The sequence below is a fragment of the Nipponia nippon genome, unplaced genomic scaffold (genome assembly GCF_047370975.1).
Source record: "Nipponia nippon isolate SJK-2023a ecotype South Korea unplaced genomic scaffold, ASM4737097v1 scaffold_9, whole genome shotgun sequence".
NCBI lineage: Eukaryota > Metazoa > Chordata > Aves > Pelecaniformes > Threskiornithidae > Nipponia > Nipponia nippon.
The window spans coordinates 22991939-23011000 of record NW_028262413.1 but is presented as its reverse complement, the minus strand read 5'-3'; the positions used below and the strand labels follow the sequence as shown (position 1 = coordinate 23011000).

The 19062-nt window shown below is 37.2% G+C and overlaps 1 protein-coding gene across 1 annotated transcript in view; it reads right to left on the bottom strand.

The window, feature by feature from the left end:
* Positions 1-959: 959 nt before the first annotated feature.
* The window catches only part of CFAP92 (cilia and flagella associated protein 92 (putative)), a 35338-nt gene continuing 17235 nt past the window's right edge, over positions 960-19062 (bottom strand). The window contains 10 exon segments of the mRNA XM_087744757.1: positions 960-2024; positions 4595-4706; positions 4708-4805; positions 5566-5730; positions 7480-7777; positions 9603-9797; positions 10732-10954; positions 11356-11496; positions 14045-14138; positions 16144-16307. Of these exon segments, the coding sequence (XP_087600883.1) occupies positions 1860-2024; positions 4595-4706; positions 4708-4805; positions 5566-5730; positions 7480-7777; positions 9603-9797; positions 10732-10954; positions 11356-11491 (1392 nt within the window). The 5' untranslated portion in view covers positions 11492-11496; positions 14045-14138; positions 16144-16307 and the 3' untranslated portion in view covers positions 960-1859.

Genomic DNA, 19062 nt, shown 5'->3' with positions numbered 1-19062 from the left:
ACAGCAAGCTTCAGTCCCTTTGATCAAAATCAGCTTTAAAAGCATGCTCAGGGTTTGGGCCAGTCATTTAGATGGAAGCAGTGACTATGATTCAGCCAACAAAAGAACAGTTAGGTACAGGCCACCCATGCAGCTTTTCATATTAATGAGCACAAATCCTTTAGTCTTGCAAACTGGGGTGTCTGTGTGGGATTTTTGCACCAACAGGCTGAAGTGCAATGCTCAGGAAGTCTATACAGCACTATGGTAATCAAGAGAACACATGGTGAGACATTTGGCATCTAGTCTATAGAAGTGCCTCGACCTCTACATTTCATTAGGGGACATTACAATTTATTTCAGAGCTGCTAAGCCAGCTGGCCAAAAATTGTTCTTCTTTTCTCATCCATTGCACGCTGACAGGCAAGTCAGTTAATTGAACAGAACTTCTCCCCATTATGTCTGAGCATCAAAGCAAAGAACTAAAAAAAAAAAAATAAAAAAAAATAATTTTGTGCCCTGGCTGATATTTTTTCTAAGAGCTTTGTAAGACTGAGTCAACCACTGTTATCAACATAAATTTTAACAAATATTTTTACTTCCAGAAGTATTGTGCTAAATTAAGAGTGTCACACATTATCTGCCTTCCACAAAGTGCAGGACAGCTGCTGCTGCGCAAAGGTAGGTGCCCGGGTCAGTACTCAAAGACTGTTTACCCTTTACCTTCAAAACTGGTCCTGCCTTCCTGAGTGAGAATTTCAGAGGTTCATCTTTCAGCAGTCCTTGGAGCTTCTCTAGCTGAAACCTGGCTCTTGTCCCACATGTGGATAACTCAGCTGCTGTGGAGTGCTGGTGAGCTTTCAGCTTGGTATCATCAAACATAGTTTGCAGAATCTGCTTAGCATCTTCACAAGGCCAACAACAGAAAACCAGGCAATAGAAACCAGCTAGATGGAAAAGATAAGTTTTGGCTGTTGGAAATAAAAATGTAGGCTAAAAGCGTCTATTGCAACCAACCAACCATTCACACAATGATTCAACTAGAACAAATGATACAGGTATTAGAATAATGGCTGATGCCCACAAAGACAATCCACTGTCCTGTAGGCTCCATGAAACACACATGAAAGCAGAATGGATCCTGACTGCTTCCAAAAGCATTTCTCTGTAAGAAGCACTTGAGAAGAACTACACTAAGCAAGTGTTTTGCAAGTTACAGGGTAATGTGCAGCAGAAAAGTTGTAAAAGATGAAAGATTCTAGCAACCACAATAAAACTATTATTTTCTGCTTGTAAACATTCCTGTGAATCTCAGATGGTTCTGCGCAAAAAGAAACACATGGCAAACTTTTCGAAATACTGTTTCATAACAAAATACAACTTTCTCTGTTACTGTTTGTGTGAGAACATGAGGTTATACACTGACCACCTCACCAAGGCACACTACTAACTGCTGTGCTAGCGTGCAGATTTAACTGGCTGATCTCAGCACCCCTCTGGACCAATTATCTGGTATGGCTTACAGTCTGTGAGGTAGCTTTTTGTCTGACCTTGGTAACAACAAAAGATGATTGTCATCAATCTGTATAAAGAAAGTTCAGGCAGCCAACAGAGCTGGCTTTACAGAAGAATAAGCCAAGCAGGATCTATACCTCCCTGTCATATTTTACTACAGACAAAGGAACTAAGGCTAAGAAGTTAGGTAAATGGAGGGGTAACATTGGAGTATGGCCAAGGTCTTATAGAGTAAGAGTACAAACAGTTTTGCTGTACACGGATCTCCTTGCTAAACCTCTTCGCATTCAATCTGCCTTCCTTGATGGCAGAAATGAACAAGCTTCGGGACTATATGTCAGGGCTCCAAGTTAAAAGCTTTGTGATTAGTTGATTTTAACAGATCCATCACCAGTCTGTGGGGCTGTTGTCATGAAGAGCTCAGGTGGCTTCTTGTAAAGATCAAAATCAATGTGCTGTTTGTCCCAGCTCCATCTGTCTCGTGACAGCACTGGCTCCATGTTAGCATGCAGAGCACTCTCCTGCCATTTCTAAATGAAAATTTAATCCCCTTAAGAAGCCAGGCCAAAATCACCAGGGAGGGGTCACAAAAAATTAGTTAGCCAGATTATTGGGTAGCGGTCTAACAACTACCATAACAGGATCTCACCAAAGTCCAAACTTCACTCCACAGAACTATTTCTCTCTGTGAGTAGTCTTTCAATTTGTTACGTTTGATACACATGAATAAGAACAAAAATCCATTTCATGAGCAAGCAGCCGATACTCTAGTACTGAGCTGTTAGCTAACATACAGGCACTCACAGTATACTTGAGAAATACCTGGCAGGGGATTCAATTTCATGTTTATGTCACATTTCTCTGCAGTGATATAAGAGGTCTGATACACTTCCCTGTATTTCATACACAGCTGCTGAACTCGCAGGCAAACGTGGACCATCCCTCTCGTCCATGTGCCTCCATGCCAATATCCTCTTCCGCACAATGAGACTGTGAGAGGACAGAGCCAGTCCAAAACCTAACTAGTTATTTGTCTTATTCCAGTGGTCAGAAGTGGACTAGCTGTACAGAATTGCCAGAACAGTGAGAGCTATATATCATCTCAAGGATAATCTTAAAGCATAGTGCTTTTAGAAAGCAGAAGCTCTGCTAGTGCTTCTAAAAATACAATCATTAGTATTAAAGTCTTGGGGCCAAGAGCCCAGGTGTCCTAAGGAAGCAGACGAGAGAAGAAGCATGTGCACTGGAATCATGGCAGGAATATTCATCATCACAATTGCAAAATAGAGTTCAACTTTTTGTGGTCCTCTGACTACCCACTGCTGAAATACCCGTTAGATTTTTTCAGACAAAACTATCCTTCCTAAACTACAAATTAACTCCGATTGTTTGTTGTTAGCCCTGTAACTACGCAGTTTTAGGTAAAACAGTGAAAGTAAAGAATAGCTGAGTCAGTACAGAAACTGCATGGAGATATTTTAGGAAACCGGAAGAACTCCAAGAACTCCTTTGCCTCCCAAGGGGTGGTATTACAAAAGATGGTCAAATTCTGTGTTTGACAAGAAAACCAGAAATGGTTAAAGAAGCAACGTATCAAAACTAGGCTGCTTCAGAATGGGATCATAATAGTTTTCTGCTTTTGTTCCACCTTTCAGGTAACATGAATAGTAAATTCAGAATCAACCTCCATTATCCAATATAATTCTGGTCATGCCTGTGAGGTCCCTGCTTGAGCAGAAGGAGCCTCCTTCCTCTTTCCTCACAGCTCCATGGCTAGCATTGATGCTACACAGCTATTGGTACTGCCAGATTACACTTTGTGTCATTCGGGGTAAGACATCAGCTCTCTTTCCCCCTCTCATCCTATCAGTAGGTGCCAATGGTCAACACAACATACTAGTCAACTGCTACTCCCACACCTAATATCACAGTCCCCCATCTATTTCAGTTCAGTAACTGGTGTCAGTCATCCACTGATGCACTATAAGCCTGCTGACCCTTTTTCAGCTTGTCAGTTTTTGATCCTGCACTGCCCAGTTCCCCTCCTTTTTTACCTCTTCGGCAAAAGGCATCAGCAATTATACTGTACTGGTTGGCTTCTGTTACTCTTGGTCAGTGAATCTTCTCTGCTCCTTCATGAGAAGATACATTCTCCAGCATCATGGATCAGAAAAAAGCACTTTGTTTTCATGAATCATTTCACTTCAGCCATACTCTAACCTTTTTGAGAAACTAATTTGTATGGGAAAAAAAAGATAAATAAAGCCTGAAAATTAAATGAACATGTACACGTTCTTGCAAGATATGATACCAAGCCTCCAAGCATTCAGCCTGTTCCACTCTGTGTTGTGACTGTGTTCAATTAATTTGGTAGAATTTACTGATCCTGCACAAAAAAAAAAAAACAAAAACCTGTTCTATTCCTTTTATTTCCTCACCTTGCCAATTCTAATAACATCCAAATTTTCTTCCTAACAGCAGACCACATGTGCCTGAGTGTACAAAATGCTGAAGACTGTTCAAAACAGGGAATTGTAAACTAGTCAAGTTGATGATCCAGTAAAATGGCAGAAAACTAGAAGCTAAACAGTAAAGAACAGGAGAAGGGAGAGAGGACACAGGGTAGGAAGAAACTGACAGAAAACACAGTGGTGGAGGACAAACACCCCATAAAACTGTAACTACAAACCACAAATAAAAGATGGAGGAAAAATAAGCAGTGAGGTAATCTGGAAACATGAAGGAAGGCTACAATTAGATTGGCAACTCATGAAGGACAGCCTGGAGCCCATTCATCATGGAATGCAACATTATGATTTTTCTGACACTAGACTTGTAAATGTCTAAAGCACTCTATAGTCCATTAATAACTATTAATATCCAATTAATATTGGCAAATGGGTTTTCTCTATATGTTCAGGGTAGAATTTGTGTACCCAAGCAAAATGTCACCTGGGTGAGCTAGGTGCTGATGTACCCAAATTGCAAATATAGGTGTCACCCTCAAAAGAGACTTCCATATGCTAAAGGAATCTGCCTCTTTCAAGTCTCCCAAAATGCTTGAGTTCACTTTGGTCTGTTCATTTAAGTTTTCTGTTACCTCACTTAACTCCTCCAGACATGCCTCATCAGGCATCTGAGGGTGCATGTTGCTTTCAACGCTGCTCTTAAATCCAGGAAAAACAAATCCATCTGGTGTCAGCCACATACTCGGATTTTGCAAAGGATTCCTTACAGGCAGCAACCACATCCACTGGGTCAAATGTGGATGACAGATACTCATGACAATAAGTGAATCTGTTCATTGGTTCCTACAAAAAACATTTTTTTTTTTGTTAATGTGAATTCCCCTTTGCTGGGAGAGGAGCCCATAAGGTACAGAACCAGTATCATTTCTTTCCTTAGGACTGCAAGTAATCATAGATCAAAATTATACAAAATATATTTCATTAAATATTAAAAAAATGTTTTTTAAATTTCATTCTATTATGATCCAATGATGGGTTTAATGACAAGTGGTATAATGGGATCTCTGTAAAATAATTACAGAAAGAAATAACTTTAATATTACTTGCACAAAAAGAGAACTGTAGTTCCTATTAGGAACAGTTTTCACAGAGCTATAGTAATTTCCACTAGCTGAGAGGAAAACAGCATTTTTTATTAAGATTCAAGCCAGCCATCCAGGCAAAAGCAAATAAATGTGATTCTTCAAATGTGTTCTTAAATGTGTTCTTCAAATCACTTAATACTGCATACACCAACACTGTGATTACTCAAATTCTCCCACTTATAAATGTGTGGGACTCAGAACTGGAAGTGACCACCTAGGTTATCAAAGTCAAAATGACAGCCCAAGTCATGGAGACAAGACAACATGACTATCAAGAATGGCATTAAGAGCAGACTTTTACACCAGAGTACCTGTCAGACTGAGATCTTTTTGGATACCAACTTCCCTTCCTACGCACTAACACAGGAGTTACTACTGTAAACCTATTTAATTCATGTCTCTCTTTTCAGCACTACATACAGCAAACAAAGATCTTCCAGTTATGTGTCTCAATTCACCTTTGCCATCTCCTAGTGAAGATGGTTCTTTGCAAGTTCTGCAGAATTCAGGCTCTGAGAGCTGTAGTTAAAGACAGATTTGCCATCAACAGGAGAAATCCTGAAAGCTTCGAAATTTGGCTTTTTCATCTTTCCTTTGAGTTGGCATACAACACCAATTTTAACCTGCAAAGAGAGATTACATCTGAGTTCTGTCTGAATTGGTAATTCAGAGTGTTACAAAAAAATTATAAACAAGTAAATGATTCTCTAAACATTAAAAACCCCAACTTTAACAAAACAACAAAAAAACTTTAAAAAAATCTATATATAGATTTATTACTCAACAGCTCTTTGTTAATAAAATACTCCACAGAAGACTCTATTAAAAAAAATAGCACCATTTCACCCTTGCATATGATATTCTGCAAGACTAATGGCAGTAGACTGGAGGCAAGCACTCACTAGGGAATGACTTCTACTTACAGATCTAAATAGTTGTTCTGGAGAGCTGATGCTGATTGTCTTCAAATGAAATAAGATTAGTTCTTTAATTTTCATTTCATTTCATTTCATATTATTTCTATGATTCCATTAACACCCCAGCAAATACAGTGACATGGGAAACACCATTCATTAGGACTCTTCAAATTTCTCTACTGATACAGTATAATTAAACCCTCATACCTTTTCATTGACTTAAGAACATCATTCTACTGTGTTTATGGTAATTACGGCTTTGAATTCAGACTCTGCCATAATAGGTAATTACAGCAAGAGAGTAAAATTGCATTTTGAATGTCACTTCCCTGTGACATCCACTTCCCTTTTTTTTTTTTTTAAATCAAAAAGCCTGAAAGGTTACTTTACCTGCTATTAACAAAGAATTTCATATTTTCTTTTCTATAGAGGACTTCCTGGTTCCTCTATTATCCTCTTGATTCAAAAGCATGTATAAAATGAAAACCAGTCTTCTTTTCTAGCCATAAAATGAAAAACAGTCTTCTTTTCTAGCCTTATGTAATACTCCTTTATCAACAGACTGACTGAAAAAGGAAATACTTAGGAGTTAAATTTCTTTCAGTATCTCCAAGACAGTACCCTTACACAGGAACACAGATTTCCACATATCAGGCAAAACCTCTTTGTATTAAAATATATACAGGAAAAAACATTCAGAACTATTCACAAACTTCAAGATAGCTAGAGTCCTCAACTAAGCAATATACTCCAAAACCCAATTCAGACTCCCAGGAAACATGTGGGATACCCTTTCTTTGATGCCTATATTAACAGGAAAGGGATTACTTTCAACATGTTTTCCCTGAGGCAACAGAAGGGGCAGATGGATACTGGTAATAAGTCAAAAGAGGTTCTAAAATTCTTCACCATTTCTTAAAGCTCAGCTCAGCTCAGCTCTGTCTGCAACTGATGGTTTTTTTAGTCAAGAATACATGCCATTCTGGTTGCCCAAAGGCAAGGTCTTTCACACGGCAAGAGAAGAAAGCACAATTTTCACGTGAGCTTAGTTGGCTTGGTCCCCCGCGAGCATCTGAAGCCTGGATGACATGCTAAAGCACAATGGGGGAGCTATGGAGAAGAAAGAGACAAAGGAAAATAGGAACCAAACCCAAAAAGAAATTACAAGTCCTTTAAATAATCAGTTTCCTTACCACTCACACAATGTCTCCTCTGTTTACCTGTAAGCACTAGAATTGTTTTTCCCTTTGAGAAGCAATTACATTTGCAATTCAACTTTTGCAAAATAAAATTACCCTGCACTTTTTTATAATATTTGCACAATACCTACAAACACCTTACCAAAAGTTTTTAAGTCTAATGAGTCATTTTTTCAGGAGAAGAAGGAGGCATTGATTAAGGATATGAAGTTTTGCAGCTATTAGGCTTGCCTCTCACATATCACAAACTACTCACCCCAATATGGTTTCTCTCAAAAGACATTTTGTCTGCTATTTCTTTCTTCTGCTGTACACACATTTCATTGTAGTTATCTAACGAAGAATATACTGCCTGTTTCACTCTGCTAACTTTTCCTGGTACTGTATAATCATCAGAGGAAACTGAGAGCAAAGGAGGTTTCTGAGTGAAGAGATCCTCATCAGTTAGGGTAACTCCATACTCATGACTCAAGACTGTGATCATCTCTGCTGAGGGCAGCAGATCCCCATGAACTGGATCCCTCAACCTCTTACTGTGACAGAGGTAATTGAGCCTACAAATAGACATCAACATTTTATTAGTTTACAAAAACTTTACTGCCATCAAATCATTACAGTTAATATTACTGTGGAAGAACTATACAACTTTCTTGAAACGTCTATATATTAAGTTCAGGTCAGTTCATGTATGCTGGTACTTAGCAGCAATAAAGAAGGTTAGCAGTTTAATAAACCTACTAGGAATATTCTACGAATGCTGCTGGCACTAGGTTTAGCTGCAAGTTAATGATTAGTTGCTGAATTTCTCTAGCCTCTGGCTGGAAAGGCAATAAAGCAAAGTCCCTTCATGCACACTGGTTCTAGTGTATGACCCATATTTATGTTGAACACCCACTAAAATCCATCCTGCCTTACCTCTATTTTACGTCTCATTCTGATCAAATGTCATTCTATATGCTATTCATGACAACGCTTACCTCACTTCTGATTTTATTCACTAAATTTGGCCTGTAAAGCCTAGTGTTAACACAAAAGCGGTTCTAAATATATGACAGCTATTGAACACCATACACGGACTTTGTATACATGCACTTAAATTCAATTCTCAGCCTCTCTGGCTCAGGCCATAGCAGAGGCCACAAAATAAAGTGACTTACCTAGTATAGTATTAAGCATTACCTAGTATAGTATTATATAATAGTATTATGATTCCTTGCTAAAATTGGAAATTTGTTAACTCGTTTATCACATAACTATTCTTTATTTGGGGAGAGTAACTTTACAAAGTAGTGGAAAAGAATTCAATTGTAAAATTACTGCAACAACATTATTTTCTTATCATTACTTCTGAAGAATACATACAACTGATAAATAACATTAATTTCAAAGTTGCATCAGCATTAATGGCACAAATTGAGTTTATATTGGTATATTAAAAATTAAATTGGCCATTGTGCATATGGATCATGTGCATTAGTTTTTCTACAGTTAAAGTTAATTTTCTGGCTAATTCTAGCAGAAGGAGATATATCAGGAAGCAGCAGTTTCTGTTGTGCACACATTAAACCAGTGACTGACTACAGCAAACCAAAAACCAATAAAACAGGAGTTCTACAAGTTAGAGACTGCTCTTGAACACAGTTCATAGTCTGTATACTCCAGTGAAGAATTTATTTGTATTTCTCTGCATAATTACAGACATAGCAGAATGAGGCTATGGCAAAAAGGACTAACACCCAATGCCTGGCATACCTGATTCACTCATCTGTGATGGTGGGTTGCTGAAAAGAGCTGGTGTCTAGAAGGACTCCAGCCACTAAATTTCTCAGCCACAAAAGATGCTTTTATTGAGGTTCTCTCTGATTTTATAGCAATGAGTACTATGAAGTATAGTAATCGTTCCTGCAGCTTCCCTTCTCTCTAGTGGAAAAATAACCCCCTGCATTTAAAATTATCCCAGCCATCCCAAAACCTTCACTTTCACTGCAGGAACCTGAGCTGCAGCTATCTAGCAAGTTGTGCACAGCAGCCAACCTGCTGATTTAATTTTCCTTTTTTTAGACAGGAAATACTACAATAAAATTTCACAAGAAAATTAATTACCAAGTATCTAAAATATCTTCTTTACAAAGTATAAATTCCTGCCCAAACTAAAAATGGGCTCACCAATATCCAGTTACCACTACATCAGCAGTTAGAAAACCATGTTCTTCTGTCTTACCACACCTGATCTAAAATCTGAATTATCCATCAGGCCCACAGACTGCTTTCATCACAGAAAAGATAGCCAAGAGTATTATCTTTTGTATCAAATAGTCACTGTACTTTGCTAACATTTTATTTCTTAATTTCTTGACTATGAATCTGGATGAGTCATACCTGGACAAGGCTTGGAAACATGCCCAAGGAACCACACCTCTGACACAAAGCAGAGACTGTTTTGTCATAGTGAAGAGAAGCTTACAGAGGCGGAAATGATAAAAGGTAGCTTCCAGGTCTGTATACAGGCGTTGATAGACAGACAGTTGTGAGTTATATAGTATTTCCAGTTGTCCATCTCCATGTCTGTAATTCCTGTAAAAAAGTACCCCAATGACAAGGTTAAAACAATCAGCCCGTATCTCAGGTTTCCTCAGTTCTGCAGTACAATTACTCTCTCTTATGAAACTGCTTCGCTTTTGTCCTTTAGATGGAACCTCTTACTCTACAGCCTTCACTTCACATGAACTGTTCTAAAAAAATATTTTGGACAAAATTACAAAGAAAATATCAAAACTCTTATGACATAACTGAGTTGCATATGTTTTCTTTTTAAGTCACATGGCAAACATTTAGAAGGAAGCTCACCTCAGTTTCATTAGTGTTGTGCCCCTTACCAGCCTTATTATAGCTACAAAAGTATTATATAAATATTTCTACTACAAATACCAAAATTCATACTGCAGCAGTAAAACAAAGCTTCAATTTAGGTCACAGGTGAAAAAAATCAAACAAAACAACAAACCACCACAGAAAGTTTTAACAACATGCTACAGTGCTGGGAAAAATATCAATTATTTTTTAAGCATGAAATTTGAGGGAGACATTCACTTTGAATTTACCACATTTTCCCCTAAACTCAAAGGAAGAAACAGCTTGAAGACCATCTTTCTTGCAGTGACTATTTTTGTTTTAGATCCCATTGAGTACTTTTGGTTATTATTTAGAATTCGCAGATTATAGTGTTGTTTCTACAAACCAAGTAGCAGCTTAACAAAAAAAGTATATGTTGCCATCCTTCTCATTTTAACTTTACATGGATGATCTATGGTGTAATGTGATAAAGATGAGAAGATTATGCCACAAGTGAAGCAGCCACTGGGACTCATATCCACTAAAATCACACGGAAATCATCAGCTATGTACTTGCCCATATATCTTTGTATAGAACGGGATGGGGGAGGTATAAATCAAATTAAAATCTCTGAATCTAAGGAAATAACTGATGAAAAACCTCAAACTCTGTTACCTTTCAAAGTGTTTATCCCACAGTTTCTTGATTGCTTTGTCTTTTAATCCCTCCAAGACAAAGAGATGAGTTGCTCCATCCAAAAAGTGAAAACCAGTATCAATATCCAACTCGGAAGCTTCCTCAAGTGTGGTTTTCAGTTTTAATGCAGCAAGAGCCATTCCAATTAAGTGTACAGGATAGCAGTCCAGCTGGAGGGCTTTAGCATTGATTTCTGTAATCTCTTCCACCAAATCATGTAATAAGGATGAATTATTGTAGTCAAAAATGTAGATTATACAACCATATGGGCAATTTGTGACTTAAGCATCAGCAATTTCTGCATGCATTCTCAATGGCACAGCTATTTCCGCTCTTAATTTCAAAAGCAAGTCTGATCCTAGATAATGTCCCATAGGTAGCAGGGACTCACTGATTCTGTTATTTTCTCATTTTTATCCTTCTCACTGAAAGCAGCTGTATTTGGAGTGGAACAGTTATGGATGGGAGCACTGATAGTCAAGTACTTTTTACCTAACAATAAATCAGTTAGACTGACCTTAGCTACCCCACGCAGATGCCACACTTTGTTCTTTGAAAAAGAATTACAGATTGTGGATTTGCAAGCAAGGAAGCTCATCTTACCTGCTTCTTCATCAGCTTCATCCTCCCCAAACAAACATGGCTTTTTTGTGTTGTTTTCCATGTTTCTGTCCTGGTCATGAATTTCAATCTCCAAAGGTGGACCTCTAAGATACCTCTGTAATTCCCCAGGTTTCATTGTCCCTGTTAGAAGCACAATAAAATCCTTAAAGTAGACATGAGTTCCATGGAATTGTCCATGAGTTTGATGAGGTGGGAAGCTGTGAAATTTGTATTTGCAGTAGGTGGGAATACAGTCTCTAAAGAACAAAAACCAGGGAGAAACAGATATTTGTACGTTAACCTTTTTCCTTTTTATTTTTAACCTCACAGAACAATCAGCTTTTCTAGTAGATAAGGTATAGGAGATGTGCTTCATGGCACAAATTATGGTCTTCCAAGGCAGCAAAGTGGCCATTCTGAAAGGGGAATATACTGAATATTCTGAAGGGGAAATATTCTGGGGGAATATTCTGTCCTCTTCGTTTGCCTGTCCTCAACTTTGTTGACTTTCCGAATTCGTCAGAAAAATTCTCCTTGTTTCTAGATCATTAAAGGAGTATTCTGGGGACTGTAATGGCTCCTAGACCTTTTTTGTTTCTCCCTATGCATTCATCTGTAGTATTCGAGGCCTAAGATAAATGCCTATAGCTAGAAGTTAGGAAATTCAGGAAATTCAAAATATCCAGAGATACTGTATGGTTATTAGCCATTTGTTTACAAATCTGGGGAAGCAAACAGGGGGATTCATTCCACAATACTTGTTGCAGTTTCTCCATGTAAGTGTCCATCAGCATTACAGCAGCCTGCATGGAGTGGAGGCTACCTGTCAAGGACTGTCCTGACAATTCCAAATTTGAAACTGTTCATTATTTCATACAGTGTCCCACTTGGCAAGGGAAACAAAGTCACAACTTCTGTGGTCACTCTGCAGATTGTATTAGAAACTACAGAGTCGTTTTGCCTCCATTATTTATTATGCTGCAGTTACTGACATTCCCTCCCCTGTTTCTCTTCATAAATGCTAAGCCAATTTGCGTAGACTGTCATAAGCTCTGCAGTGTAAAGCTCCACCACGGAACTACATGCGCCATTATAAAGTTCCTGACATAATATTATTAAACTATTTTCACAAAACCAACAACAAAACATCCTACTAATGGTAAGGATCAGGCTGATGCAACTTGGACCAGATCTTTCACATACTATTCCCTTATAATTCCACCTCAGCCGAGGATCAAGAAAATATCTCCTGAAATCAAAGGTCTTTGACCTTAATTTCATTTTCACATCAACCATATATAATACTCAGAAAAGAGCCTTTTAAAATAGCGTTTCTTTAAGCCTAAAAATGCAATCATTTGACAAGAAAAAATATCTTCTAACTCATCTCTCAAAATTTACAAATATAAGACCAAAAACTTTAAACTAAATTCTCGCCAATATAGAACTTTTTTTGTGCACAGCATTTTTTAAGATGTGAAATATTTGCTGTTTGTTTAAGTTAAAAAATATTTTTAACACAGCAATAGAAATTGTTCTAATGAGCAAGTCAACCCATACCAACTTCTCAGCAAATTGTTGCAAATAATACAGCACTGTGACTGAACTAGATCTTCTCTGGCTTACCCAAGATCCACTGCTCAGAAATCAAAATGGGTTGACTATATATAAATTATTTATATAAATAATATAATATAAATTATTGCCCTCAGAAAAACCAAGGATTGTTGTTTTGCTGCCAGTGCCTATGATAAAATAGGCACTAATCTGGCTACAAGTTTTTCAAGAAATGTGTTAGTCATATTCTCCAATTCTGCTACTAATAAGGAAAGTTATCTTTAAAACCATGCCAATATTTTAAGCAAAGCTACGTGAGGGTAACAAGGAAATTCTATCAGAAAGAAGTAGCGGTATGCGTTACCTGCAGCATTTCTGTTGGTACAGGTATGTTTGGGAGGCAAGTAGCCGAATTAATCCTTATAATCAGTGGATTCAATTCATGTCTCTCTTTCTGACAGAAGAGGTGTTTCCACAGTGAAAGTGACATAATCATCTAAAACTTTAGGATTGTTTTCTGCCAGATGACTGATCACTGATTTTTCTCCTTTTTAAATATACAAGATTAAATACTGTTATAGAAGCAATCCCATCAAGGCACCCATATTTGATGCAAGTAATGACAAATATCCACTGAATTTGTATTAAAATAAAACAAAAGTATGGTTTTAACTGCTTCAAATATTATTTGTCTTTTACAGTAAGGAAGAAAATAGTCCCCCCAAAGCAGTGTCACAACCCCAAATTGGGCTAACTGCTGAAAGCACACAGAAGTTTATTTCTGTTTGAAGCTGTAAATATACAGTTCGCATAAACACAAAAATTAAAGCAGTTCAGAGACTTTTCATCATGACTAAACTCTTTGTTAAAGGTAAACAAGCACCTTTAAACAATTTTTAACATCCCACCCTTCAGAGCACACGGAGTTCTGAACATATGTCAGCCTCCCCTGGATCAAAACCAAATCCCAAATCTTCTCAACCAGCCAGCTTTTATCCAGGACATGAAATTCCCTAGGGACCTTTCAAGACAGTTTCCACCAGGCAGAGGCACCAGCACAGGTGTTTCAGAGGAGACAAGGAGCACACCCAGTGTGTTGCTCTCACCCTGCCCCTTCTGAACAGAATAATACCTGAGAGGCATGAGATCTAAACGCAGTGAAGCAATGCTATATTTTTTTGCCATAGTAGCATCAATGTTTCTTTTAGGACCAGAACCTCTTCTACCTGTTGATGGAAGGGAGGGTTGGACTGAGTAGGAAGGAGAAAACATTTTGTTGCAATTAATCAAAGAAATAATTTAAAATTTACTGCAGTAGGTGGCATAATTCAGTATCATCCTTAGAAAAATATGTCAATTATACACTTTAACACCAACTTAGGCTACTATTTCAATAAGCTCAAATTTCCATTGCACAGCCCACTATACTATATATAGAATCCCTATGTTACAAGAAAGTTAAATTTGCAACAGCAAGCATTATAAGTTCATGGAATTACCAAAAGAAAATTTATCTTTGCCACTTTACTATTCTTTCCTTGCATATATGCATTACAACACATATATGGTACTCCTTGTGATATGTGTTCTATTGTTTCCAGAAACGTGTATTTTCTAACTTCACATCTACAAAACAGGAATATCGTCATTCCTTTACCTCACAAAGATACCACGAAGATACACTCATTAATGTTTGTCATTTTCTTAGAGGCTGAGTAATTATTCCCAAAATTCCTTTTGCCCAGATTCGGTCTTCACCCAACCAGCAAAAGCACAGTCAGTCCCAGCCTCAAGTATTTAAATCCTAGCTTCAGATGCTTTGTCCGATCAGTTAATTAAGCAAGTACAGAATTTCAGCACAAGTAGTTTAATTTTGACAAAAAATGTAGCAAGTGAACACAGCAGCTTAAAAGAAGATCTGTAGAAATATTACTGCTGCTGGTCCTGGTTTATTATTCTTGCTATAATAAGAGGAATGGCAGAACGTTTAAAGGACAAATTTAACACTCAAATGGAAAGAAAGAGAGGCATGCAAAAAAGTTACTAAAGTTTTATCTTTTAATAACAATAGTAATGTGAAATGACGTACCAGTAGCAGTACCAAAATGACGCTGGGGAAAAAACAGTCCACTCTGAACTTAAGCAAAATTATAACCCACGTAGAGAACTCCCTACAAAGTGTGTAACTATTTATCAAAAAAGCAGATGTGGTTCAGGGTCAAGCTCTTCAAAAATCCCCCTGTGCTGCAACCTGAGCTGCCTACCACCATCTGCATGGACACAGTAGGGCTCCAAAATGCCTGCCTGTTTCTCTGCATGCCCTGTTTTGCATTAATGTCACTACTCTTCAAAAGGTCCGTCCATAAAAGCAGGAGCACCAAACTCTGCCACAGTGGACAGCAATAGAAAACAGTTGTCAAGTAAAGATTTAGTTAACACTATTGGTGCATTCAGTTGTTTTGACAGAATGATACTACAACTGAATGTTATCATTCATGCCTGGTGATGCTTATTGATAAGCAAATGTACTTTTCATAAGGAGTACTGGGAGCAATGTGTACTACAACCCTGTGATGCTGTGCTAGTTTTTGGTCAGACAAGCATGCTATTTAACATGGGTGAGTTAATATATACTGTAGCATCCATTGTTGCAGTGGTTATCATCTCCTCTCATCTTTCATAGGGCCTTAGTCAATTGTAAGCTACAGATGAGAGAGCAAAATATCACTCAGTGGGGCTGTGGTTTTTCATTTAACATAATGAACAAGCATTGGAAATAAAAATGGACCGTAAACCACAGATCAAAACCTGGTCTCTAGTAGAAAAAGTGATGCAAGTGATATGAAACAACAGCTTGATAATTTTGCAGTTGGAACAGTTGTTTTAGCTCCAAGATTACTCTTTAACTGTCTCACTAATTTCATCATTGTTCACCCAAGTCCCTTGCAAATATCTATCACTTCACCCCTGGAACACTCCAAGTGGTAGATAAGAACTATGGTTCACACTACTAGCCAAGGAAACGGAAAAAGAAATTTTATTAGCTGCTGAAGAAACACAGAAAGCTCATGGCAGAGCTGGGACTAAAGCACAGGTCCCATAACTCTTACTTCTTTGTTTTAACCTTGAATTCTTTAAAATAATAATAAAATAATTTTTTTAAAAAAGAAGATAACCAGAATTCCATATCTACCTTTTCAAATCTAGTCCATAATTCCATCCAGAACTTACCATCCACGATGGCTCTTTTGTCTGCTTCATATGTCAGAATTCCCACATTATGATTTGTTTTCTCATTTTCTTTTGAAGTTGAACTAAGTGGGGGACCAGCAACTGCTTTCTGCTTCAGAAGTTGGGCTTTATCCAGAAATCTGCTTTTTGCGAATATCACACTTCTGTAAACATTAAAAAGATTTGGAGTTATGTAAGAAATATGGAAAACAAAAAATAAATCCCTGCCATGTTAATGATTCCACCCAAACATTTTTTTTTTAAATTTCAAGTCGAAAAGAGCTCAACTGCCAGAATATAAATGTAAAGGAGATCAAAAAATGATGTCAACAGGATATGTGGTCTCCTGAATAAGAGACCAAGCACATACCTGAAGAGATGCATAAACTAAAACACCTTTTAGTATACACTACAATACCTTACTTACAGATTTTTCTGTACATCTGCTTTGCTTTTTGAGGAAAGAGAAATATATCTGTTCTAGTACTGTTCACATTTGGTACACACTGTGACACCATTACAGACAGACCAGAAATCTAGAATAAATACAGTTTTGCTCTATTATAGGAGCAACTGCCTTCTTAGGGGGAAAACGCAGCTAGGAATGCCATCACTTAGTTTCAGCATTAACAAGCTTCCCAAACTTCGTAATATCAGCCACTGTTGTAAATGTTTCTTCACAAGACATCACACATTTTATTCTCTAAAGTACACACATTCCTTACCAGTTTGACATATTATTGCTGCTGAAAAATGAATATTAATCAGAAATAATAGAAAATGCTGTTTAACAAAGACGAATCTCACTGCAGTTTAAATCTCCTGAATAAATGATTTTGTTGTCCCTGTCTTCAGATCCCTGTTATATATTGTACCCAGAAGGCAGCAGTACAAGACATAGCACAGAAAAACTGTTTTATCTGTGAAGAATGTATTCAGCCCTAAAGATTCCCCACAATGGGGTGACAGAATTGGTGGTAGAATTTTACATGCAGTTCAAGGAAATACAATGTCTGTCCAAGAAATTTTTACATCGATAGTCACAAAAACTGGTCACTGTTTTAGTTAGCTTTACAGGCATGATTTATAATAATAGCAGTTTGAAAATGCATTTGATCATCTTTTGAGAGGTACAATGCTTAATAATGAAATAACTATAGTTCAATATATGTAGACAGATGCATGCAGTCTACTCTTTTACACACATACTATGACATTCATTTATTTTTTTAAGACTTTAACATTTTATTGCTAATAACACAGACTACAAGAACTTCATGTCATCTAATCATCTCTGAGTGTGACGAGTATTATATGCTTGGGACACAAAACACAACTCTCCCTGACTACTGCCCCCATAGCTTCTCACAATGATTAAGGATTTCTGGTGCTGAATATTGTCTCCAGATTATCATGTTCAATCTACGGCATTTTCTTTCAGATTTATTAATATGTACAACATCTTCCCTTTATCCTTGGAATTACATCTTTCAAACATCTTTTCTTCCTCCTCCTCCCAGGAATTTTTATCTCAGAGGTCTAAGTTCTTCAGCTGCTTCACAAACATTTTAATTCAGACAGGCATCCACGCAGTGAGCAATGAATCAAGACTGTGGCTGTGAAGGTTGAAGCAATGTATGTTTACAGCACTAAAAATAATTCATTACACAGATTAAGCCAAGCATTTCCCAAATAATTCTACCCATCCTCAGAGATGTTTCAAAAAGGATCTTAGTAATAGCTGGGAGTGTGGAGAGAGAAGGTTAGTTGTGTGGTTTTGCAGCACTAGAAGTGATCAACATTAAAAATACAGCTTTCTGAGATCTTTGTATTCCTACAAAAACATACAGTCAAAACTGTTAATATATGGTTAACCAAGTAATGAATGACAGACTGTCAAAATAATTGCTTGGGGAACAAAAAATCTAAATAAAAAAAGTTTATATGCAGTTTTATAAGTAAACCACCATGCTAAGGAAAAAACCAGACCTGCTAAAACTAAAAACAAGAAGGCTGTTTTATTTGCCTCAATAAAAAAAGAAAAATCACTGCAAAAAGTCAGAGGCCCTAGAGATCATCACTATATATAAGAACCTCCAGGTGTTGGGAATAAATGAAGGAAACCGTACTGTGGACTTCAGGGAGGTAACACGGAATTTATTGGTGGATTTGTTGGAAACCTCCCCACTGCAGACTGAAAAGGCATAGAGGATATCAGACCATATGTGGGCATTTACAGCAGTATTAAGAATTTTTCCGGAACCAATTTGAGAGAAGAAATGCAGCATACAATTATTGGCTTCCTGGCTATAGACTTTTGACATAAAATGAGGGAAGAAGGAAGCTGATTCTTTAAAAAAAAGATTCTTTTCCAGGTGCACAAAGGAGCAGCAAAACTTTGCCATAATAAAATTGGTAAAATATAACTTCCTGAATCTCAGATTTGCTTTTAGAGTAAACATGTAGGCTGCTTGTCAGGTAACTCACTAGTCCTCCACAAGGAATGATCATTATGATAATAACAGTTCTTTGAACATGAAACTAGAAAAAAATATCACCACAGTCACAATACAGGTGGAATGAGAATGTTCAGGTATATGAAAGAGCAACAGTGATGTACATACTGATATAATATTAATTCATTTCATCCTGTTTGAGTTTCACTTTGAAGAGGTAAATTTTTCCAGAAGAACTAATATCCTGATAAATATTCTTACATAGCTCTTGTGTCATTAGACTGTAATACCTCTAAATACATTTCCAGTAATAATTTGGGGAATTTTTAGAAAACTATTACAATGTTTCTACCTAAAAAGGATTTATATTCCAATTAATCTGTACTGAAAGTTATGTTTGCATGAAGACTAAACACACGCTCCTAATTTTGCAAAATACTGATCTCATTTGTTCATGTTTCAC